Source organism: Aphanomyces astaci (assembly GCF_000520075.1).
Source record: "Aphanomyces astaci strain APO3 unplaced genomic scaffold supercont1.1, whole genome shotgun sequence".
In the NCBI taxonomy this organism is placed as follows: domain Eukaryota; phylum Oomycota; class Saprolegniomycetes; order Saprolegniales; family Verrucalvaceae; genus Aphanomyces; species Aphanomyces astaci.
In genome coordinates, this window is record NW_009798264.1 from 2,204,018 (window position 1) to 2,223,413 (window position 19,396).

The 19,396-nt window shown below is 52.1% G+C and overlaps 11 protein-coding genes across 26 annotated transcripts; 6 read left to right on the forward strand and 5 right to left on the reverse strand.

Annotated features, from left to right (window-relative positions):
• Nucleotides 1-14: 14 nt before the first annotated feature.
• H257_00771 (hypothetical protein) lies at nucleotides 15-508 on the forward strand. Its single transcript, XM_009823617.1, has 2 exons — nucleotides 15-139; nucleotides 207-508. The coding sequence occupies exons 1-2, from the start codon at nucleotides 37-39 to the stop codon at nucleotides 452-454; spliced, it is 351 nt and encodes a 116-aa protein (XP_009821919.1). The 5' UTR covers nucleotides 15-36; the 3' UTR covers nucleotides 455-508.
• Nucleotides 509-728: 220 nt separating this feature from the next.
• H257_00772 (hypothetical protein) lies at nucleotides 729-1,801 on the reverse strand (the record flags this gene model as incomplete). Its single annotated transcript, XM_009823618.1, has 2 exons — nucleotides 729-1,328; nucleotides 1,397-1,801. 2 exons carry the CDS (start codon nucleotides 1,799-1,801, stop codon nucleotides 729-731), a joined length of 1,005 nt encoding a protein of 334 aa, XP_009821920.1.
• A 42-nt stretch (nucleotides 1,802-1,843) lies between these two features.
• Nucleotides 1,844-3,384, reverse strand: H257_00773 (hypothetical protein; the record flags this gene model as incomplete). The annotated part of the gene is made up of 4 exons (XM_009823619.1): nucleotides 3,214-3,384; nucleotides 2,828-3,158; nucleotides 2,078-2,756; nucleotides 1,844-2,027 (listed from the first exon to the last, which is right to left on the reverse strand). The coding sequence occupies exons 1-4, from the start codon at nucleotides 3,361-3,363 to the stop codon at nucleotides 1,844-1,846; spliced, it is 1,344 nt and encodes a 447-aa protein (XP_009821921.1). The 5' UTR covers nucleotides 3,364-3,384.
• Nucleotides 3,385-3,570: 186 nt separating this feature from the next.
• On the forward strand, nucleotides 3,571-6,373 carry H257_00774 (hypothetical protein). The gene is made up of 6 exons (XM_009823620.1): nucleotides 3,571-3,777; nucleotides 3,832-3,953; nucleotides 4,002-4,210; nucleotides 4,256-4,931; nucleotides 5,014-5,656; nucleotides 5,722-6,373. Exons 1-6 carry the CDS (start codon nucleotides 3,628-3,630, stop codon nucleotides 6,211-6,213), a joined length of 2,292 nt encoding a protein of 763 aa, XP_009821922.1. The 5' UTR covers nucleotides 3,571-3,627; the 3' UTR covers nucleotides 6,214-6,373.
• A 234-nt stretch (nucleotides 6,374-6,607) lies between these two features.
• Nucleotides 6,608-6,889, forward strand: H257_00775 (hypothetical protein; the record flags this gene model as incomplete). The annotated part of the gene is made up of 2 exons (XM_009823621.1): nucleotides 6,608-6,813; nucleotides 6,868-6,889. 2 exons carry the CDS (start codon nucleotides 6,608-6,610, stop codon nucleotides 6,887-6,889), a joined length of 228 nt encoding a protein of 75 aa, XP_009821923.1.
• A 456-nt stretch (nucleotides 6,890-7,345) lies between these two features.
• H257_00776 (hypothetical protein) lies at nucleotides 7,346-8,477 on the reverse strand. Its single transcript, XM_009823622.1, has one exon. It carries the CDS (start codon nucleotides 7,831-7,833, stop codon nucleotides 7,429-7,431), a length of 405 nt encoding a protein of 134 aa, XP_009821924.1. The 5' UTR covers nucleotides 7,834-8,477; the 3' UTR covers nucleotides 7,346-7,428.
• Nucleotides 8,478-8,661: 184 nt separating this feature from the next.
• H257_00777 lies at nucleotides 8,662-10,465 on the forward strand. 2 transcript variants are annotated; one of them, XM_009823623.1, is made up of 9 exons: nucleotides 8,662-8,855; nucleotides 8,906-9,047; nucleotides 9,107-9,174; nucleotides 9,234-9,333; nucleotides 9,387-9,528; nucleotides 9,584-9,616; nucleotides 9,675-9,813; nucleotides 9,869-9,943; nucleotides 10,008-10,465. In XM_009823623.1, exons 1-9 carry the CDS (start codon nucleotides 8,688-8,690, stop codon nucleotides 10,398-10,400), a joined length of 1,260 nt encoding a protein of 419 aa, XP_009821925.1. In that variant the 5' UTR covers nucleotides 8,662-8,687; the 3' UTR covers nucleotides 10,401-10,465. The 2 variants fall into 2 exon arrangements, with proteins under 2 accessions (XP_009821925.1, XP_009821926.1); XM_009823624.1 differs by having other exon boundaries at nucleotides 8,662-9,047.
• Nucleotides 10,466-11,809: 1,344 nt separating this feature from the next.
• On the reverse strand, nucleotides 11,810-14,624 carry H257_00778 (hypothetical protein). Of its 8 annotated transcripts, none has more exons than XM_009823626.1 (10): nucleotides 14,554-14,624; nucleotides 14,378-14,510; nucleotides 14,211-14,331; nucleotides 12,965-13,275; nucleotides 12,835-12,913; nucleotides 12,629-12,782; nucleotides 12,465-12,576; nucleotides 12,347-12,414; nucleotides 12,183-12,300; nucleotides 11,810-12,123 (listed from the first exon to the last, which is right to left on the reverse strand). In XM_009823626.1, the coding sequence occupies exons 1-10, from the start codon at nucleotides 14,606-14,608 to the stop codon at nucleotides 11,994-11,996; spliced, it is 1,281 nt and encodes a 426-aa protein (XP_009821928.1). In that variant the 5' UTR covers nucleotides 14,609-14,624; the 3' UTR covers nucleotides 11,810-11,993. The 8 variants fall into 8 exon arrangements, with proteins under 8 accessions (XP_009821928.1, XP_009821927.1, XP_009821930.1 ...); XM_009823625.1 differs by lacking the exons at nucleotides 14,211-14,331; nucleotides 14,378-14,510; nucleotides 14,554-14,624 and adding exons at nucleotides 13,333-13,453; nucleotides 13,500-13,632; nucleotides 13,676-13,746; XM_009823628.1 differs by having other exon boundaries at nucleotides 11,810-12,300.
• Nucleotides 14,625-14,782: 158 nt separating this feature from the next.
• On the forward strand, nucleotides 14,783-16,821 carry H257_00779 (hypothetical protein). 5 transcript variants are annotated; one of them, XM_009823635.1, is made up of 10 exons: nucleotides 14,783-14,874; nucleotides 14,922-15,058; nucleotides 15,110-15,328; nucleotides 15,379-15,472; nucleotides 15,536-15,671; nucleotides 15,733-15,765; nucleotides 15,812-15,950; nucleotides 16,002-16,076; nucleotides 16,128-16,211; nucleotides 16,279-16,821. In XM_009823635.1, the coding sequence occupies exons 2-10, from the start codon at nucleotides 15,056-15,058 to the stop codon at nucleotides 16,588-16,590; spliced, it is 1,095 nt and encodes a 364-aa protein (XP_009821937.1). In that variant the 5' UTR covers nucleotides 14,783-14,874; nucleotides 14,922-15,055; the 3' UTR covers nucleotides 16,591-16,821. The 5 variants fall into 5 exon arrangements, with proteins under 5 accessions (XP_009821937.1, XP_009821936.1, XP_009821939.1 ...); XM_009823634.1 differs by having other exon boundaries at nucleotides 14,936-15,058; XM_009823637.1 differs by having other exon boundaries at nucleotides 14,936-15,058; nucleotides 16,002-16,211.
• H257_00780 (hypothetical protein) lies at nucleotides 16,719-17,971 on the reverse strand. 4 transcript variants are annotated; one of them, XM_009823639.1, is made up of 9 exons: nucleotides 17,743-17,971; nucleotides 17,585-17,684; nucleotides 17,409-17,534; nucleotides 17,278-17,353; nucleotides 17,132-17,234; nucleotides 17,032-17,074; nucleotides 16,973-16,984; nucleotides 16,809-16,917; nucleotides 16,719-16,742 (listed from the first exon to the last, which is right to left on the reverse strand). In XM_009823639.1, the coding sequence occupies exons 1-6, from the start codon at nucleotides 17,953-17,955 to the stop codon at nucleotides 17,045-17,047; spliced, it is 648 nt and encodes a 215-aa protein (XP_009821941.1). In that variant the 5' UTR covers nucleotides 17,956-17,971; the 3' UTR covers nucleotides 16,719-16,742; nucleotides 16,809-16,917; nucleotides 16,973-16,984; nucleotides 17,032-17,044. The 4 variants fall into 4 exon arrangements, with proteins under 4 accessions (XP_009821941.1, XP_009821940.1, XP_009821943.1 ...); XM_009823638.1 differs by lacking the exon at nucleotides 16,719-16,742 and having other exon boundaries at nucleotides 16,777-16,917; XM_009823641.1 differs by lacking the exons at nucleotides 16,719-16,742; nucleotides 16,809-16,917; nucleotides 16,973-16,984 and having other exon boundaries at nucleotides 16,985-17,074; nucleotides 17,132-17,353.
• Nucleotides 17,972-18,134: 163 nt separating this feature from the next.
• H257_00781 (hypothetical protein) lies at nucleotides 18,135-19,349 on the forward strand. Its single transcript, XM_009823642.1, has 2 exons — nucleotides 18,135-18,656; nucleotides 18,730-19,349. Exons 1-2 carry the CDS (start codon nucleotides 18,185-18,187, stop codon nucleotides 19,299-19,301), a joined length of 1,044 nt encoding a protein of 347 aa, XP_009821944.1. The 5' UTR covers nucleotides 18,135-18,184; the 3' UTR covers nucleotides 19,302-19,349.
• The last annotated feature ends 47 nt before the right edge of the window (nucleotides 19,350-19,396 follow it).

A 19,396-nucleotide genomic window follows, 5' to 3' on the forward strand; every position in this document is an offset into this window, starting at 1 on the left:
TTTACACATTCAGTCGCTTGGACAAAGATCAAGACCATGGTCGTGCCGATGAAATACATTAGCATCGTGTTCTTAACGTTGGCCTCGAATCTTGCACGGGGGTACCAGCACCCCCCCCATTCCCCCTCGACGTCATCCGGTGTGTGACAGAGTTTCATTCACATGATGGTCTTATTCATTCACTCCCTTGAGGATCATACATACAGCCCACCGCATGACATGTCCGGCGCTGCACAATATTGCCAACGGCAGCGTGCAGATCACCGGGTCGGCTGCCGGCGCCACCGCGTCGTACTCGTGCCAGACCAACTACGCCATGACCGGAACGTCGTCGCGCACGTGCAAACATGGCGCGTGGAGCGGCAGCGAGCCGCGCTGTCGCGTCGTGTACAGCCGAGACTCGGACAATTCGTTCAAGGCGGGCCACAAGGGGTACAAAATCGGCATGAAATGAACCATAAAGTAAGTTAGTATAACCCCTCGAAAACTTGGACATTTTATACCCGAACTCGACGTCCGCTTATTGATGCGCTTGTCGTTTGCATGCTGATATGTACATGATCTCACGGAGCAACACATTTCTATTGAAAATCAACTGTCTGTCGACCATCCATCGATTCATAACAACGTCGCAAGCATCGACACACTATCCATGACATCAAGCAACAAGCTCCATTTTCTTTTCTCGTTGTGGCTTGCCCCATCGCCTTAGTCGATTCCAGTAAGTTCTACGAGAGGCAATCCAGTCCGCAGTCTTTGCTACTTTGATGCATTCCATTGCGGCGTTGATCGAGCACAAACTGTGGCCCAAACACTGGCACATGGCGCGGATGGTGGTAGTTGTTGGACGGACGAGTGCCGTCAGCTTGGGCCCTGGCCAGTCGAGGGGCGTGTTTCGTAAGAAGGCGGCGGGCGATGGCCACGGGATCGCCATGGGCCGAGGTCGGGTACGCTACTGTTTCCAGCTGCCAACCCAGCTCAAACGCCTCGAGCGCGTCGGTGGCGGCTTTGGTGTTGACGTCGCGGTGGCTCTCGTACGCTGCGGTCACTTCGGTGAGCCAGATGCGCCACCGAGGGTGATAGTACGACGCCATGAGTCCTGCCCAGTCCTTGGCCGCATAGTCCGACAAGTAATTGTCGTTCGAGTCGCCCCACCGCGTGATTTGATTGCGCGCTTCGTACTCCAAGTACGTCGCCACGTCCGAGTGGTTGCCTGACAGTGCCCGCGCTTGGGCGAGCCACCGCCCGAGCAAAAAGTCCTTGTGGGAGCCGAGGATCACATCCAAATCCCACAGCAGCTCGAGCATGTTTTCGGTTGTGTCTGCAAACTAGACAGACATGTCGAAGCCATAGTATAGAATTAATATTCCCGTTCAAGATGCATGGTAGTACGTACCTCCTCAATGGACACGTTGTGGCCCACGAACGCTCGCTTGATGGCCTTGAAGTGCGCGAGGAAGTGATCGCACAGCACCTGCCGCGTCACGTCCACAACATCATGCAGAAACGCATCTGTGTGCGGCACTTTGTCGGCTGCCGCCAAGAGGTGCGTCCACGCGGTCACGACAAGCCGCGGGTCGTACGAGATGTCGGTGGGTTGGAATGACAGGTGCAGAATATCCCAGCCAGGACGAACGGCCACGATGTTCTTGGTCACGCCGCCGCCATCGCCGACGCTGTAGACGGATTGCAGCAGCGTTCGCCATGCCTGCGCGGCGTTGGCATTATCTGCATGGTACCGCGAATGAACGTACGCCGGCAGCCACGTGGTCAAATTCACGGGCTGGGCTTCCCACGCCATTTGCAAAGTCAGGTCGTACACAATGTAGTTTTGAAAGATGCCTTACATGGTGAGCCCAATCCCGACCATCGTTCCGTTGCTTTGGTGGCGGGCGTTGATGGGCTCTTGGGCATACTGGGGCAAGTTGCCGCGCAAGCCCGTGTTGCCGCCAAAGTTGTGCAGCAAGCAGTAGATCCACTTTTTCCCGAAAAAGTTAGACGACCGCGGCCAGATTGGAATCGTTTCACTACCACACATTATCCCATCAAGTGCAAAGTACATTTGTAGGGGACGCACCTGTACAGGTCGAGCAGGATCATCTTGTCGTCGGGCACGCCGCCCAAGTACGATTGGATTTGATCGTGGCCCCAGAATCCGCGGTTGAACGTCCATGCTTGGAGTAGCCACACGGCGTGGGGGTCGGCCTGGGTCATGGAATCGATCACGGCTTTCGACGCTTCATGGAGAAAGTCGTGGTCACCAGAGGACGGGTCCATCTCGTTGTACGTGTCCGCTTGGTACAAGGACGACGTGAACCCGCCGTTGAGCCGCGTCTGCTCCTCGAGAAATGTACGCCCGATCTCGACATACAACGGATCGGATGACGCCAGCATGTACACGTTCGTGTACGTGTCGGGGAAATTTCCCCAGTTGGGGGACCGATACGTCTTGGCATGGGGAAACAAATGGGTGATTTCCTCGGGAATGTGCCCCGCAAACGCTGGCAGCGCTGGGATCATGCCGTATTCCCGCATACGCGCGAGGATCTTGACTTGCAAGTCGAACTGGCCGTCGATGAATTCCTGGGCCAACGGCCCTTTCACCCAACTGCCGCGGACATTGCCCATGCGTCCCCATGCTAGGAACGAAGCCCCCGCGAAGAACTTGTTGAGCCCGGCGTCGCTCACGTTGAACTTTTTGAACGTGGCTTGCCATACCTTTTCTTGACCGGTGAACGCCAGCGGCATGTTGATACCTACATGAGTAGTATCATAGTAGGTGCTTGTGACGGTTTGAGTACTTGGAGAGCATTGAGTATGAACCTACCATTGAGAGCCATCCAGTCGATATGCGACTCCCACTTTTCCCATCCCCACGTCCACATGGAGTAGCTCACCGTGCACACGTTTTGGTAGTACGTGTACTTGGAGACTTTTTCTACTCGCACGGTCGACGACACTTGAGGCAGCGTGTCGGGAAGTTGAAGAACGTGGTCGTCCCAGTTGGTTTGGGTGTGGACCTCTTGCTTCAGGTACCATTGCACGGCATACGCCAGCGCGGTGCCACTGGAGCCGCGAATGTGCACTTTGCCCCCGTCGTTTCCAATCTCCAACACGTCCTTGCCATCGTCGATGGCGGGAATAACTTCAAAAGAGAACTATAGTATGCAGATAGTGTCAGTTGGTGGCATTGTCCGGCTGTCGGAGCTGTACCTGATCGACGTATTTCTCGCCCAGGCGGCGGGACACAAGCCCTTTCACTGCAGCGACAGCGTCATGCTGGGGGGCATCCAGCATTGCATCGACCACCAACGTCGCCGAGCACATCGCCCCAAAAATCTGCCATACAGTTAGCCCAAGCATGCTTGCTTGCGGCCACTCAAGATGAAGAGTGTCGTCAAGAACTGTGCGATCTTCGCGTATCCGGAATTTTTGGATTGACGTGGATAATTATATTAGTCGTTATTGACCAACATACAATTAGGCAGCTATTTTTATTGATATGGTCAATGAGTACTTTTCACATCCGGATACCAAATTGAAGAAGGGGGAGGAGTACCTTCTGTCTGTGACCAAGATTTTGGATTGACCACACTCACTTGCGAGATTGAGTGGAGTTGTGTGGTCATGCAGCTGCTTCTTCATGTTGTGACTGCGGTGGCGTTGACTGCCGCCTCAGTTCTGGGCAGCATCCAGTTGACACCCCCTAAACACGATGCCATCAAGGCTACGGAGGGGTTGATTGAACGTCGCCTTGGAAAGGAGTACCTGGATCAAGTACGCCCTTTCCTTCCTTCGTTGTCACCGAGCCTGAACATGTCACTGCTCTAGTTTTCGCTCCACGTCATTCCAGCCACGACTGATGGACGCGACGTGTTGGAGATTGGGTCGAATGGTGATAAGGTGGCCATCAAGGGGTCGAGTGGCACCGCTCTGGGCTACGCCCTTCATTGGTATTTCCATTCCTTCTTTCACTCCTCACTCATAGTCACTCGAATAAGGTACTTGAAGCACGTGGTGCACACCCAAACGGACTGGGAAGACCACCAGCTCTATCTCCCCAAGGCCCTTCCTCGCATCAACTCTGTCGTACGCGTCGAACGAAGCGCCAAGTACTCGTACTACGAGAACGTGTGTACTGTGAGCTATTCCCAATGGACGTGGGGATGGACAAAGTGGGAAAAGCACATTGACTGGATGGCTCTCAATGGTAGGTACCTAATGCTCTATACTCAATGGCCTCATCGTCATGCAGGCATCAACATGCCCCTGGCGTTCACGGGTCAAGAAAAGGTGTGGCAGTCCACGTTTATGAAGTTCAATGTCAGCGACGCGGGACTTGACAAGTTCTTCGCGGGGGCTGCCTTCCTGGCATGGGGTCGCATGGGCAACCTCCGCGGCAGTTGGGTGAAAGGGCCGCTGCCCCAGCAATTCATAGACGACCAATTCGACTTGCAAGTCAAGATCCTCGATCGCATGCGCGAATATGGGATGATTCCTGCCTTGCCGGGCTTTGCAGGGCATATTCCCCAGGAAATCGCCACCATTTACAAGAACGCGACCATCTCTCGGTCGCCCAACTGGGGCAATTTCCCAGACGAGTTCTGCTGCGTGTACATGTTGGACCCCACCGATCCCCTCTATACTTCCATTGGGCAAACGTTCATTGCCGAGCAGCGCCGCCTCTACGGTTACACGTCGTCCCTGTACCAAGCAGACACATACAACGAAATGGACCCAGCGCAGTCCGACCCCGCGTACTTGGCCAAAGCCTCCAAAGCAGTCATCGACAGCATGACGTTGGCCGATCCGAACGCTGTGTGGCTCATGCAGGGCTGGCTGTTCTTGAGCGAGTACTGGACGAACGACCGCATTCAAGCGTATGTTGGCGGCGTGCCCGACGACAAGCTCATCATCCTGGACCTGTACAGGTACGTACGTACGCTACACACGGCCAGCCAGTACATGACGATATGTATGCTTGTGTGTTTATAATTCCATGTACGTACGTAGCGAGGTCGTGCCAATTTGGCAAAAGACCCACAATTACTTTGGCAAAGCGTGGATTTACTGCGTGCTCCACAACTTTGGCGGCAACATGGGGCTTCGCGGCGACTTGCCGACGCTGGCGGCGGACCCGGTGGCCGCGCGCATCGCGTCCAACGGCACGTTGATTGGCATTGGGCTTACGATGGAAGGCATCTTCCAGAACTACGTCGTGTACGACCTGACTTTGCAAATGGCGTGGGAGGCCCAGCCCGTGGACTTGATCACGTGGCTGCCAGAGTTTGTCCACAGTCGGTACCACATCGACGACGCCAATGCCAAGCACACGTGGACAACGCTGCTGCAGTCAGTGTACAACGTCACCAAGGTGTTTGGCGGAGTGACCAAGAGCCTTGCGACGATCCGTCCGCACTGGAAGATGGTGCAAGATGGATTCATGGGCACCAAGATCGTGTATGATGCCAAGCAGGTGGTCGTGGCGTGGCGCAGCCTTGTGGCGGCCGGCACGTCGTCGCCCGAGCTCAAACTCGTGGACACATACCTACACGATGTGGTCGACGTCACCCGTCAGGCACTGAGCGACCTCTTATACAAACACTACCAAGGTCTGGAGCGAGATTTCCACAACGATCACACCCCGTTGAAGCAGGTAGGTTCGTCTAGACAGAATATCCACATCTCAAGGTTGTTGTTCATATTGTGTGGCGGGGATAGATTCAAGGCCGCGCCCGCGTTATCCTGGACATCATGCAAGACATGGACCGCATTCTAGGCACACATCAAGACTTTTTGCTCGGCAAGTGGCTGTATGATGCCAAGGCGTTGGCCGGACACGATGGCATGTCTGACCTGAGTTTGTACTACGAGTACGAAGCGCGCAACCAAGTGACCCGGTGGGGCGACGCGAACGGCAACGTGCTGGGCGACTACGCGACCAAACAGTGGGCCGGCCTCGTGTCGTCCTACTACCTGCCGCGGTGGCAGTTTTGGCTCAAGGACGTCGTAGCGGCGTTCGAGCAGCGCCGGCCAGTGGATGAAGCGGCGGTCCGAAAGGTCACCGAGGCGTTTGAACTCGCGTGGAATCGGGAGACCAAGTCGTACCCCATCGCGCCCCAAGGCGACCCGTTGGCTCTGTCTGAGACGCTGTACAACAAGTACATGCACGTGGCCGTGTTCGATGCCACGTCGTTCCTGCCGCTGTCTTAAGGTGACACCATCAATCATGTAACACCCTTCATGTACTGTGTTTATGTCGGTGAGATCGCGGAATTGGAAGCCATGCAAACGTAGTAAACTAGCGTATTTCAAGGAAAGAGTAGTACAACTTGTTGATTGACTTACATCCCTGGGATATGCACTGACCAACACAACCTGCCACAGCCACAGCACGAGTGTCCCAAGCTGTTGCCGCCTCTGTGCTTTTGATTTACTATGAATAGTATAATATTTGCAAAATATCCCTATTGATAGTATTAGGGTGACATTTATATAATGTGAAGTTGACCTTTCGTTTCGCTGTCGCGCTACAGTACGTATACGTATAGTATTAATACTTGAAGTACGGCATATCTAGACAAACCAACTGGTTGCACAGCCTGCGATGAGCCCAGACTTCAACGTCCTCGACCTGGGGTTTTTCAACTCTATTCAAGCGCTGCAGCATCGACAAGTCGTCACTGGTATTGACGATATTATCCTGGCTGTTCATGGTGCGTTCGACGAACTCGATTTCCGTGTGCTCGACAAGACGTTTATGACCCTTCAAAAGGTTATGGAAGAGTCTTTGAAGATGGACGGGGACAACTCGTACGTACAAATTGCCTCATTTGCACAAAGACAAGCTCGTAAGACGTGGACCAGTGAGCCCTCGCTTGGAATGTGACCCAGATTTAATCTGTGCCATTGAAGCCATGAAAAGCCGTAAAGACTTTGAGCGTAGAGTAGATAACCTATCGAGTGTGCTTGCGTCGATTGAGGGTTCGATCAATATGTCCAATATTGATCAATTCTGCACAATGGTTGATGATATGAGCACTGTCGCTGACGACTAAGAATGAATCACATCATGTTTACTTTCGTCGTGAAAGTCCCAAATTGAATACAGTTTTGACGGGCTTCGAGCATACAAATACAAAGATAAAAAACAAACCAAAAAAGTTGTCTCCACCTTTTTGGAGTGGAGGAAGTATTTGGTAATTAACCGGACAACGGTGTAGTAATACTAATAAAGTTTGTGATAAGATTAATAGTACTACTACTTCGAAGTATTAGTAGAAGTATTAATATGTAGTACTACTATTAATAGTACTATGCAACCAAACTCAAAAGGGATGGGGAACAAATTCGAAGTGGATCGAAGCTTGTGGGATGCGTGTGTTGGCGAGCGTTGTGGGTGTGGCGATCGGACTTGGAACGTTTGTTCTACTGAGCCCTGTGCTTGAGAAATGGAAGCCTCCGTCGCAATGCCGAGACTTCTTTGGCCTTGAAGGACTGCCGCATGCCACCCCCGGAGGGGGTCCGGACCCGTTCCTTCGCCTTGGGGTTCCCTACCTTGACAACCAAGTGTGTGTATTGACGCACTTTTTCAAAGACTGTCGCGACTTCCCGTCTCCATTGGTGGCGACGTTGACCAACGCCCTCCTCTTCAGTGCGGCACTGAGCAACACGATCTTCGTGGGGGTGGAATCCACGCGGGTGGCATCTCGAGGTGTTGCAGCCTCGGCCAGTCTGACTGCTTACTTGATGCAATACATTGGCATATCCGTGGTCATTCCAGCGATGTGGCTCCCGTCGTTTCTCTACTCCCATACAAGTCCGTTGGCGCATCAGGCACCAGTGGATCGGCCGTCCTCCATCAGCGTCGGCACTCCTCGACTGCTGGCGTTCATTGCGTTGGCGAATGTGGTTTTGGGTGCTGCCCTCTTGTACTTAGGCTTCGGTCCTGACGTGTACTACCCCGTGGCGTTCGTCGTATTTCAATTTTGGCCCATCGTGTCTCCGTGGATTTGGCCAGTTGTCACCGTTGGCACGACACCGCCGTCCTCTGTAAAAGACGCGGTGGCGGCTTCTGTGACGGCCACTCAACTCTACTACTCATTTGCGGTGCTGTTGTCACTGCACTACTGGGTCGGGTTTGTCCTTCCCGTCGCCACTTCCCCCGGCACGACCCCGCTTGGTGCCCTGGGCACACTGTTTTCGTTTCTCAAGCAATTCCCTCAAGAAATGCACGCATTGCCCCAGTGGTTTCTCATCGTAGATGCGATCTCGTTGACTGCAACCAGCGCCCTTATTGTCGCCTCCGAGCAACGTACTGCGGCAACTGCCATCACTTCCGGCTTCGTGTTCATTGCTCAAGCTGTTGTCTTGGGCCAGGGCGGTGCATTCATGCTCTTTTGCGCCTCGCGTGAACAAGCCATTCGTCGTGTCCACTACGTAAACCCCCAGAAGTTATCGTAATAAGCAAGTTAATGGTCTTATTAATATATATTATTGATTTGACTCATTTTTTCGGCATCTTGTGTTTTCCAATTGATCCAAGCAATTTCCATTTCGAAGTTGCACGTTATCACACCCACCAATGAAATGCTTGGAAAACTTCGACAACCGGATGTATCCGGATAAACAACGTATCTTCCAAAAACGATAAAGTTAGAAGATCAATCGGCACAGTGTGAACCATCATGACGTCGACCATCCCGCCACTGAAGCCATCGCTCGAGTCAAGTCCGTGGGTCCAAGTGCATCGGAACACGCTCAAGGAGATTGTCACTGTCGACATGCTGCCAGTGCGCCCCAATCCACTCGCTCGCGACTCACAGGACTCCTTCTCGAAGACTGGCCTTCAAGACGTACTAGGCCATCGACACCTCGATGGGTTCTGACATGAAGAATTGGGTAGGTGCTTAAATTTGACGTGCATGGAAACGCAACGATGCTACGCATGCGTCGAGCCGACGTATTGAAGATGACCCAGCAAGCGGCTGCAGCGCTTGGAGGGTCGCCGCATGCCGCAAAACAACCATCAGATGGAACTCCCGTTGGTACGCCAGGCTCTTTCCCCATCCCATCCATCCATCACGTTATCGCATCTTGCATGCAGGTCCATCCATCACGGGTCGTCTGCCCAATCCCTCACATCCGCATGGACTGTCCGTGTCCGACGCACAGGTAGGTCGTCGTTTATTGCCATGGCAAGATGACTCGTTCGGTTACGATGCCAAATGCAGATGGTCCACATGCGGGATTTGCGCAAGTTGGACTACGCCTTCGTCGAGTCATATGAGCCGTCCATCGTGGTGCGGAAGCAGGCCATCTTGATCAACGCAGGTCCACGCGTCGTCAGTCTCTCTCAATCATTATCATAACGTGCTCATGTGCAGACCCGATTCGATCTGTCATCATGCGGGACTGCTGCTTGATGTTTGTCCCCGACACGAACCATGCGTTGGTGGACCTGCTCAAGCAAAACTTCCACGACACCCACGGCGAAGACGACGACAACCAAATGGCGTTTGAGTTTCGGTACGCTTCCCCTGAAACGATGAGATGCTTTGGGTTTTCTACATCATCGCTGTAGTGCCCTCGAAGCCATCCTCTCGACCGTGTGCAGGTACTACATACCCCCCCCGCCTTGGTCATATGGGATGGACTCGTTCACTATTACTTAGGTTCCTCGCCAATGATTTTGAGCGCATGGCCCCCATCGTGAACTCGTCCCTGGAGCGCCTCGCCAGTGCCCAAATGTCATCAGGGGAGCTCGAGACGCTGCGCACGCTCAAAAACGCCATGAACGAATTCGAATCCCAAGTAACCCTTCCTTGTCTGGGTTTCACATGAGATGCAAACAAAGTTGATGGGGTAGGTGAATGGACTGCGACGAGTGCTCATGGAAATCCTCGACAATGAAGTGGACTTGCACTTGCTCTACCTCACGCAGGTACGTACGTACTGTGTGCATCTCGAACGAGTTGATGTCATCGGTACGCTTGGTTGTGTACTAGTTGTTTGCAAACCCAATCATGATGAACGAACTGTGGAGTTTTGACGCGGAAGAAGCCGAGTCGCTGCTCGAAGTGTACCTCCAGGACATCCACAACACCAAGACCAAGGTCGCGCTGATGCTGCACCGCATCCAAAACACGGAGAGCGTCGTGATGCTCAAGATGGACGCCGTGCGCAACTACCTCCTCACGGCGGACATGCTCTTCACGCTCATCATGGTCTGCATGACGTTTGGCATGTTCGTCACGGCGGCCTTCGGCATGAATCTCACGTCCGGCCTCGAACAAACCCAAGGGGCCTTCGTAGCCGTCCTCGCCATCACCGTCCTTTGCGCCGTCGTGTCGGTCTACGTTGGTATTGCGTTCTTCCGCAAACGAGGCGTCATCATCTAACATGTACAACTCAACTTTGTTCAAACCTTGTATGTCGTTTCTGCAAGTAATTCTACATATCTTCAAGCAAAGTCAGTGGGGCCATCTCTGTAGGCCCTGAGGCGCATGCAAACACCGATAAACGCCCAGCACTTCCTTGGACTTGATGGAGCCTTCATCTACCACATAAATGGCCTCAGAACGTGTCCATCCGATGTTGTAGCCATCGCCAATTCGTCATAGTCGTCGGCTGATTTCAAAATATGCGACGTGACAAGGACGATCTTTACATACAAAAGTCAATACAAAGAATCGATCGAAAAAGTCCAAATTTTGGGTTAAAGGACTATACATACAGTTAGTCTGGAAAATGTGGTCGGTATGGTGCATTTCATCTAAAGACTACAGATCGGCCATCCTCAGGAGGAGACGTTTTACTATTAAACGCCTCGGTTATTTCAGTTAAACCCACGTAATGTTGACGTTAAATTATTTTTACTTACGTTTTTTATCTGGTAAATAGGTTAAACATCCTGATATAAATAATCCGGATACAATGGAAACGTTCATACGGATAAGTGCCGTATACAAAGACCAAGATATATTTGATGCTCCTTTTCGGCCAAAATGTGCCTGCCTCCATATATTTCCATACAAAAAGGCTGGTTGGTTTAAATTCTATTACTCGATCAATTTTTCACCAATCGAAATTTTGAACCGTAACTTCTGTTGGTCTTGACCAGTTCTATCGTTATTACGGCATATTTTCCTAATAAATATCAATACAAAGTTGGAATAGACAAGGCATTTTTTTGTAGTCTTTAGTTGAAATGCACCATAGAACCAAGAAAACGCGACCGACCTGCCAAAACGCGTCCATTACTGTCTTGGACTTGATGAAACATTCATCTTAATATGCATGGCCTCAGCCCATCCGCACGTTTGAGATCCATCGCCGACTTGCCATTCATTCTCTATCCCAAGTAGATATTTCTAGCAAAATGAAAAAGTGCTAACCTAACGTTACCCGTAGTTTCCTCCTTTTTCTACTTCTTTTTCTGCGATTTTCCACACAACTCACTATACCAAAAGTAGAAAATGAAGTCCTTGACGTGTTTTTCTAAGTCGTGCAAAAAAAGAAGTAAATCGATTTTAATTGGCTCATGCTTTTCTGAAAACTGCATTAGCTTAGCGTTACTATACTACGATTATAGTATGTACTCGGAACTCCTAGTGATAATCCAAAACTCACATCAGTTAATTACTCATGGTTGCTGGTGCGATTGATGGATGGCTTCAACATTGAAGCAAGCTATGACTCGGATTGCCACACTACGATTGGTCCGTATATAAATCCTCCGATGGCGTGGCAAGCCTTACAGTACTTTATTCAAATTTCCTTGCTGTAATAATATCAATTGACCACCAGTTGCAGTTTGCCTTAATTATATGTTAGCAGTTTGCCTTAATTATATTAATGTTTTCCAGTTAGCGTGTGACGTGGCATAGCGACCTCTCACACTCTCCAGAAACTGTACCATGTCGTGCACATCCTAGTGTTTCCATTTCTCCTACTTAATGGTACAAAATACATTGCAAATGCATCATGTGTTGCTAAAGGTCGTCGTCGTCGTCCGACATATCGTCGTCGCTTGACACCAACTCATCGTCATCCCCTGCGTCGCCTTCGTGGCCGGCCCTGATCGGGTTGTTCGCATTTTCTTGCAATTCCCCTCGCGCCAACCTACGCACGCCACAATCCCACATCACCATTGCCGCGTACATACTCATCAAGGACACGACCTCGCCATGAGGTGCTGGATCTGGTTTTGCTGGCGCCACAACAGCAAGCGGAACTTGTCGCGCTCGACTTCAGCTTTAAGCGCTCGCTTCTCGGCATCTTCGCGCGAATTCGACTCAACTGACCCATCACACACACATTAGATCATGTCTTATAGTCGACGTACTCTCCAGCAGCACACGTAGCTTGGCCATGTCGTTCAGCTCTTCGTGGAACCAATCATACGAGCAAAACCTAAGCCCACAAATGTCACCTAACGTGTATGGTTCGTCAACCCATCCTACTCAAACACCCGCAGCCACAGCGTGGACGGCAAGCGGCTGTCCGTCGTCATGAGCGAATGAACGGCTTCTTTGAATCGACGGGGATACGTCTGATGGCGCTGTTGTGACCACACTACCAAGTCGGTCAAGGCAAAGTCCATCGAGATACCTCAAATGATCTCTACCTTGGGGCGGAAAATAACAAATGGCGTCCTCAATCGGGTCGCCATTGTTGGACACTTCGCGCATCGGGGCAAATGTGACATTGCCCAGCACCACCTCCGAGAATTGGTCGCCGTCGCGGCGGCGGATCTTCTTCAGTTTGCCTTCAAAGGGCCCCTACAAGATCGAGACATACTCTGTGGATGATCGATTACCAACCCCCCCGTACCACGACAATTCCAAACGGATTCAGAAGCTCCTTCATCATGTCCTGCAACCGCTCGGGGGCCCTCGCGCCCACGTAAATGCTGCAAAACTCAAAGCTAAGCCCTCATCAGATCTTGCGAAATGGAACGTACCGGTCGTATTTCATGTTCTTGGCCACATTCATGCGAAACACGTCGCCGCACACGACGTGGCACACACTGAAACTCGCATCGACTTGCTTGTTGGCTCGTTCAATGCCTTGCTGGGGAACTTCAACCTCGTGCATGTCCTCGTCAGAGAGTTCGCTGGTGCCGCCATCCTCGTCGTCCGAGTCGTCGACCTGATTGTTGGGTGGCGCGTCACGAGCGCTACCTCGACGTTGGTGGTTCGCATATTGAGTCAACGAAGCCCGACACGAGTCGACGACGCCGGGGTCGATTTCAAGCCCGTGGTTGATGGAATCCTGTAAACGAATGAGCATCTCGTTCAAGGTCTGAACCACCAACAAAGATATACGAACCTTGCCCGTGATCGCACCCACCAAGCACGACAAGTACCCGCTTCCCGACCCAACATTCAAAAATGACGCGCCAGGATGAAGTTCCAGCGCTTCCATCACTTGAGCGTAGATGTGTGGGGCGCTAAACATGTTTCATCATCTCTTCCACATACTGGTCCACCATCTACCTCAAGTGCAGGGTGCCTTCTCGAATCGGGTAATCTTTGTAAGCCCTGGAAAGCATGGTTCGAGGAACAAAGAAAGCGCGATCGACCTGTCGGAATGCATCCAGCACTTCCTTGGACTTGATGATGTCGTGACCTACACGGCCTCGGTCAGTGTCCATCAAGACGACGTAGTGCACCTTTGAGGGCCATCGCCAACTCGTCGTTCGTCGTGCCAGAGGAAAACCACGCCATCTTGCTTCAATTTGAGTAATAATGCGACTGGGCAGAAACGATGTCGAAGAAGATCTCCAGCGCCGACTGCGATTGGTCGGAATTAAAATACGTGGATGGCGGGATAAGCCTTACTTTATTCAAGATGTGTGCTTCGTAATAATATTCGGATTGACCGACGCAAGATATGTTCCGGTTTCTGCGCTGAAGATATCCAAGAAGGCATCGTCGTTCAATGCCTTGCTGGGGAACTTCAACCTCGTGCATGTCCTCGTCAGAGAGTTCGCTGGTGCCGCCATCCTCGTCGTCCGAGTCGTCGACCTGATTGTTGGGTGGCGCGTCACGAGCGCTACCTCGACGTTGGTGGTTCGCATATTGAGTCAACGAAGCCCGACACGAGTCGACGACGCCGGGGTCGATTTCAAGCCCGTGGTTGATGGAATCCTGTAAACGAATGAGCATCTCGTTCAAGGTCTGAACCACCAACAAAGATATACGAACCTTGCCCGTGATCGCACCCACCAAGCACGACAAGTACCCGCTTCCCGACCCAACATTCAAAAATGACGCGCCAGGATGAAGTTCCAGCGCTTCCATCACTTGAGCGTAGATGTGTGGGGCGCTAAACATGTTTCATCATCTCTTCCACATACTGGTCCACCATCTACCTCAAGTGCAGGGTGCCTTCTCGAATCGGGTAATCTTTGTAAGCCCTGGAAAGCATGGTTCGAGGAACAAAGAAAGCGCGATCGACCTGTCGGAATGCATCCAGCACTTCCTTGGACTTGATGATGTCGTGACCTACACGGCCTCGGTCAGTGTCCATCAAGACGACGTAGTGCACCTTTGAGGGCCATCGCCAACTCGTCGTTCGTCGTGCCAGAGGAAAACCACGCCATCTTGCTTCAATTTGAGTAATAATGCGACTGGGCAGAAACGATGTCGAAGAAGATCTCCAGCGCCGACTGCGATTGGTCGGAATTAAAATACGTGGATGGCGGGATAAGCCTTACTTTATTCAAGATGTGTGCTTCGTAATAATATTCGGATTGACCGACGCAAGATATGTTCCGGTTTCTGCGCTGAAGATATCCAAGAAGGCATGGCGAAGTCGAGATTGGTCGACACCGATATGACCAAGTACGGATCGTGCAACACTAGTGAGGTACGTCGTAATGCATGACCGCAACGGAGTCATCATGACTGTGGAAGTGGACCTCATGTAGCCGCCGAATTGGGTGTTTGGTCAATTTGGCACCCCAACGAAGGCATTGATCGAGCACGACTTCTGCACGAGCCACGAACATGGATTGCTTTTGGGCCTCGATGCACTGAACTCCAAGAGAATGGTATAGTTCATGATGATGCAGGGGTTAGTTTCTCGACGGCTCAATACGTAGGTGCTCAAGTTCGACACCTCTGGCAAGATGGAATACGTTGAGATGGCGCGATCCGACGTGTTGAAGGTGGTGCAAGACGCCACACGACCAGACAAGGACCATCGAAAGGCACCATCGCATCGAAATGCATCGGTTGCACCCACATCCCACATGACGAGTGGGCAACGGTTGCGGCGGCGAGCTAGCTTCAGTCAATTGCCCGTGAATGCCGAAGTTCAGGTGCGATTGCCTCGTGCACATCGACTGTGTGTGCGTTGACACTCCATTAGGCATTGCATATGCGCGACCTGCGGAACCTCGATGACAACATGGACAACGCCACGTCCATCACGATTCGGAGACAAGTCATTTTGGTCCATTGCGGTAGCTACACTACTACCCTTCGTTCTGCACGTATGTCCTGACGACGACTCACGTTCCCACCAGGTCCATTGCGTTGCGTGGTCATGCGCAATGCGTTGCTCATGTTCGTTCCCACGGGAGCCGACACGTTGATCCAGATCTTACGCGACAAGGTCGCTCAATGCTGCGCTGAGGACGACGACATCGCGTTTGAATTCCGGTATTACCGTTTGTTTCTTCATGCAAGTGTTCCTGGGACAACTTGAACATCCTTCGTATAGGGCACTCGAGGCCATTTTCTACACGCTGTGCAAGTACCGTTCCCATCGTGACATACAGTATCTCGATGGATCTCTGTAGACTGCTCAGTGGTGACTGCGAGAAGCTCGTGGACAAGGTATCGCTGGCGTTGACGCGACTGTCCAGCGCGTCGTTTGCGTCGGGGGAGTTGGAAACGCTGACGATCCTCAAGAACAAAGTGCACGAGTTTGAGTCGCAGGTCGGCAGCATCTACACGACGGCATGGTCTCACGTGAATATTTTCTCGTAGATCTTGGACACTCGGCGAATTCTCATGGAGTTGCTCGACAACGACCAAGACATGCGATTGCTCTACTTGTCCAAGGTACGGTCGTTGCCATCACGTGTGTCAGTTCGTTCGTGATGCTGGTGGTAGCTGTACCACAACCCGACGATCGTCGCAGACTCGATGGGGCTGGACGTGGAAGAAGCGGAAGCACTCGTGGAGGCGTATCTGCTTGTAAGAGGAGTTGATGGAGTCGAGACTGTTGTTGAGATCGACGGATGGTGTGGCGTATGTCCCGTAGGACATTCACGCGATGCGCACCAAGGTGGGGCTGCTTCAAACGCGCATGGTCAACACGGAAAACATTGTGATGCTGAAACTCGACTCGGTCCGCAACGCCCTGCTCTCGATCGACACGATCTTTGGCATGGTGATGCTCGCGATGAACTTGGCCATGTTCGTGTCGAGTGCGTTTGGCATGAACCTCGTGTCTGGCTACGAAACGCAGCCGCATCTGTTCTGGGCCGTCTTGGGCGTGTCCACGACCGCCGCGGGGGTCCTCATTTATGTGGGCATTCGATACTTCAAAACCAAAGGTGTGATCTTGTTATAACAACCGCGCGACGAAGAACGACGGCAACACCAACCGCCCGATCTGGTCGCGCACCACGTCGTCGAGAACGTCCGTACGAAACGAGTCCAAAAGTGTCAACCGATCACACGTCACAGCCAGGGTGTGCGTTGGATGGGTAGCATACACGACCACTAAATAGTGTGAACATCGACTTCCACGAAGATGGTTGGATGGAATGAATGAATCTAGATACGTACACATGCGCGCCAGGGCGATGCGATGGCTGTCGTCGTTGGGGTTGGCAAGGTTCGACACGAGTCCGAGGCATTGCGCCATGGACGTGACACCGATGTGATCCATCAGAGTCTATCCGTGGCATTCACGAGACGAACAAGTGCGGGAAATCATGCATCCACACCACCTTGGGATCGACCTAGACACACATGTGAAAAGGAGAAGTCGATGCACTGTGTCTCGCACCTTGAAAATGGTTTCAAGGAAAGGAAAGCGCCATCGTGTGCATCTACAACACAAGCCACCTGCGTCAAATGATAGTATATTATGTGCGGATTTGAGCAACTCGTTTCGATTTGTCTCGCAATTGGTTTACAATCGCGTGCAGCGCGGCGTCATGGGAGAGGTCCATCTTTTGCAGGTATCCCAAAGCAAACTCGCGCAGGTGGCTGAACGCGTGAGGGTGACATGAGCGATTCCTGATGGACGTACCTCGTCGATTCCAGCTGCATAGCTTGGACAAAGTACCATCGCTTTGCATCGTCGCTCAAGTTGCAGCGATAAACACCTAGCAAGCTCAGGGCTAAACGGCACCGGTCATGCGAATACACACACAATCGTACTCTGCATGACTTGCTTGCGAACGTCCTTGGACAGATCGCACGTCATTGTCCGCTCAATAAAGTCAACCATGCTTTCAACTTGCATGGGACAAGTGGCGAGAAAGGATTCCAGAGCTACGACGCACACTATTGCGACGAATTCAACGGGACTGAATGGAACATGGAGGTGCGCGTACCTGTATTGTTGTCGTGGTTTGCCGCCAGTACTTTTTCCAGCTCTTCCCATCCAATTCGAATCATACTGACTCGCTTCGCAAGATCCACTTCTTCCAGGAACTAGACACATTTTCGACTCGTGAACGAACGCATGCAATGATCTGCACAAGGTACGTACTCGTCGCAAGAGTGCAGGGAGCGACGTCGCATGAGGGTGTTGTAGTGCATACGAGAGGAACGGACGATAAACGTGTGCCACAAAGGACCGACTATGCTTTGAGCATGCTTCCACCATGACTGCAACTCGTTCCTCTTCCGGGACAAACAGGATCAATTCCGCGTCAAACGCCCTTTCCTCGTCGCCGCCTCGGCTTGGCGCGCGCACTGCCATCCTGTTGCAATCTTTTGAAATGCGTTGTCCGGATACGTGTGTCGGTTGATAAAATAAAGCCAAGGGTGTAATTTTATTACAATATTCAACTCCAACAAGCCATTTGTATTGAGTGTCAATATAATGCGTAGAAACTCATGCCACGAACGAAAAGGGACTGTGACCTTTGGGGGGATACCGTTTTGGCCTGACCTTTCAGTGCGCCATTTCACGAGGTCGGCATTGTGTCATGGGCAAGAAAGTGTGCAACCCTATTTCGCCGCACTTTTGGACACATGAAGAGCACTGCCGGTTCCTGGAAGCGTTGGAGAAGTGTGGCCACTGCACACCAAGTAGCGCCGTGTGGACGATGATCGCAGACTACGTTGGCACGCGCAACTTCAAAGACGTCAAACTGCATGCGAACCGGTACTTTTTGCAGCTTCAAATGGTCAATACGCAAAAGAGAAAGGAAATGCACGCGATGCAAGTGGTCGACAGTCGCTGGACACGCGCGGATGACCAGTTGTTTGAAGAATTGCTCGCCCATTACAGCAATTGTGCGTACTACCCGTGGGAAATCATTGCCACGAAATTCGCGAACAAGTCTGCCAAGGGCGTACGCGAGCGGTATCAAAAGCTACTGTTTGACATGGCGCTCATAGAAAGCGGCCACCACGTCACCATGCACCTGCAGCACCCTTCAGCCCCCGTTGACCGAGGTATGGCAGGAACCATGATTCGTGGGTGGTAACCAAGTGAATCGTATGGTGTTGATGATCCTGGCGATCGTAGCAACCGAAGACGAGCATGACGACGCGGAATTTAGGATTTACGACTGCAGTGTCACGATCACGGTGGACGAGGAAGACATGCTCCTGACAGCACTCGAAGAGGCGTCGGTCCCACAGACAGCCTCGACTGACTTGCTGGCCATCGTGGCGTCTGCCGTCGTGGCCATCTCAAGCCAAAGCAACAAGAAACCCCCCAGCCGGACCCAAATGGCGTTCACAAAGCAAGACGCCGACTCCGCCATCGCTAAAATCCTGGCGCTGCCAACTTTAGACGCCCCGACAGTGCTAGACACCCTCCTCGTCGCACTCAACCTGAAGGATGACCCGAACTTTCTTCCCCCTCCCGACACCAAGCAAGCCCTGCGTCCACTACTGCCGCACAGTATGGCCTTGGAGTGTCCCCGTCCCCACCACCCCCTGCACCAACACCGCCACCAAGAACACCACCACCACCACCAGCAGCATCCCCCCCAAGTGCCATCCTACCACCACCAGCAACACCAAGCATCCCCTGACATGCGACAAGGACACGCCTCTGCTACTTGTACCATGCATACTGGATACAACATTTGACGAGTAAGTATAATTTGCCTCGTGAACATGACCATATTTTCCTTGTGTTGTAAGGCGTGCAGGGGCTAGGGTCGAAATGTTACCGAGCAATTATG

What these genes read in the sequence shown, in the direction of transcription:
- H257_00771 (XM_009823617.1), top strand. Translation starts at nt 37, where the DNA reads ATGGTCGTGCCGATGAAATACATTAGCATCGTGTTCTTAACGTTGGCC. An exon ending in TTCCCCCTCGACGTCATCCG is followed by an intron (nt 140 to 206) that starts GTGTGTGACAGA and finishes TCATACATACAG; the next exon opens with CCCACCGCATGACATGTCCG.
- H257_00774 (XM_009823620.1), top strand. Translation starts at nt 3,628, where the DNA reads ATGCAGCTGCTTCTTCATGTTGTGACTGCGGTGGCGTTGACTGCCGCC. An exon ending in CTGGGCTACGCCCTTCATTG is followed by an intron (nt 3,954 to 4,001) that starts GTATTTCCATTC and finishes CACTCGAATAAG; the next exon opens with GTACTTGAAGCACGTGGTGC. An exon ending in ATCACACCCCGTTGAAGCAG is followed by an intron (nt 5,657 to 5,721) that starts GTAGGTTCGTCT and finishes TGGCGGGGATAG; the next exon opens with ATTCAAGGCCGCGCCCGCGT.
- H257_00776 (XM_009823622.1), bottom strand. Translation starts at nt 7,833, where the DNA reads ATGCGCCAACGGACTTGTATGGGAGTAGAGAAACGACGGGAGCCACAT.
- H257_00777 (XM_009823623.1), top strand. Translation starts at nt 8,688, where the DNA reads ATGACGTCGACCATCCCGCCACTGAAGCCATCGCTCGAGTCAAGTCCG. An exon ending in TGTCCGTGTCCGACGCACAG is followed by an intron (nt 9,175 to 9,233) that starts GTAGGTCGTCGT and finishes TGCCAAATGCAG; the next exon opens with ATGGTCCACATGCGGGATTT. An exon ending in ACTTGCTCTACCTCACGCAG is followed by an intron (nt 9,944 to 10,007) that starts GTACGTACGTAC and finishes GTTGTGTACTAG; the next exon opens with TTGTTTGCAAACCCAATCAT.
- H257_00778 (XM_009823626.1), bottom strand. Translation starts at nt 14,608, where the DNA reads ATGGCGTGGTTTTCCTCTGGCACGACGAACGACGAGTTGGCGATGGCC. An exon ending in GTTGGCGATGGCCCTCAAAG is followed by an intron (nt 14,511 to 14,553) that starts GTGCACTACGTC and finishes GAGGCCGTGTAG; the next exon opens with GTCACGACATCATCAAGTCC. An exon ending in TGGGTGCGATCACGGGCAAG is followed by an intron (nt 13,276 to 14,210) that starts GTTCGTATATCT and finishes ATTCGTTTACAG; the next exon opens with GATTCCATCAACCACGGGCT.
- H257_00779 (XM_009823633.1), top strand. Translation starts at nt 14,812, where the DNA reads ATGGCGAAGTCGAGATTGGTCGACACCGATATGACCAAGTACGGATCG. An exon ending in GACATCGCGTTTGAATTCCG is followed by an intron (nt 15,672 to 15,732) that starts GTATTACCGTTT and finishes TCCTTCGTATAG; the next exon opens with GGCACTCGAGGCCATTTTCT. An exon ending in ATTTTCTACACGCTGTGCAA is followed by an intron (nt 15,766 to 15,811) that starts GTACCGTTCCCA and finishes GGATCTCTGTAG; the next exon opens with ACTGCTCAGTGGTGACTGCG.
- H257_00780 (XM_009823639.1), bottom strand. Translation starts at nt 17,955, where the DNA reads ATGGCAGTGCGCGCGCCAAGCCGAGGCGGCGACGAGGAAAGGGCGTTT. An exon ending in TCGCAAGCAAGTCATGCAGA is followed by an intron (nt 17,354 to 17,408) that starts GTACGATTGTGT and finishes TGAGCTTGCTAG; the next exon opens with GTGTTTATCGCTGCAACTTG. An exon ending in ATGCAGCTGGAATCGACGAG is followed by an intron (nt 17,235 to 17,277) that starts GTACGTCCATCA and finishes TCACGCGTTCAG; the next exon opens with CCACCTGCGCGAGTTTGCTT.
- H257_00781 (XM_009823642.1), top strand. Translation starts at nt 18,185, where the DNA reads ATGGGCAAGAAAGTGTGCAACCCTATTTCGCCGCACTTTTGGACACAT. An exon ending in TTCAGCCCCCGTTGACCGAG is followed by an intron (nt 18,657 to 18,729) that starts GTATGGCAGGAA and finishes TGGCGATCGTAG; the next exon opens with CAACCGAAGACGAGCATGAC.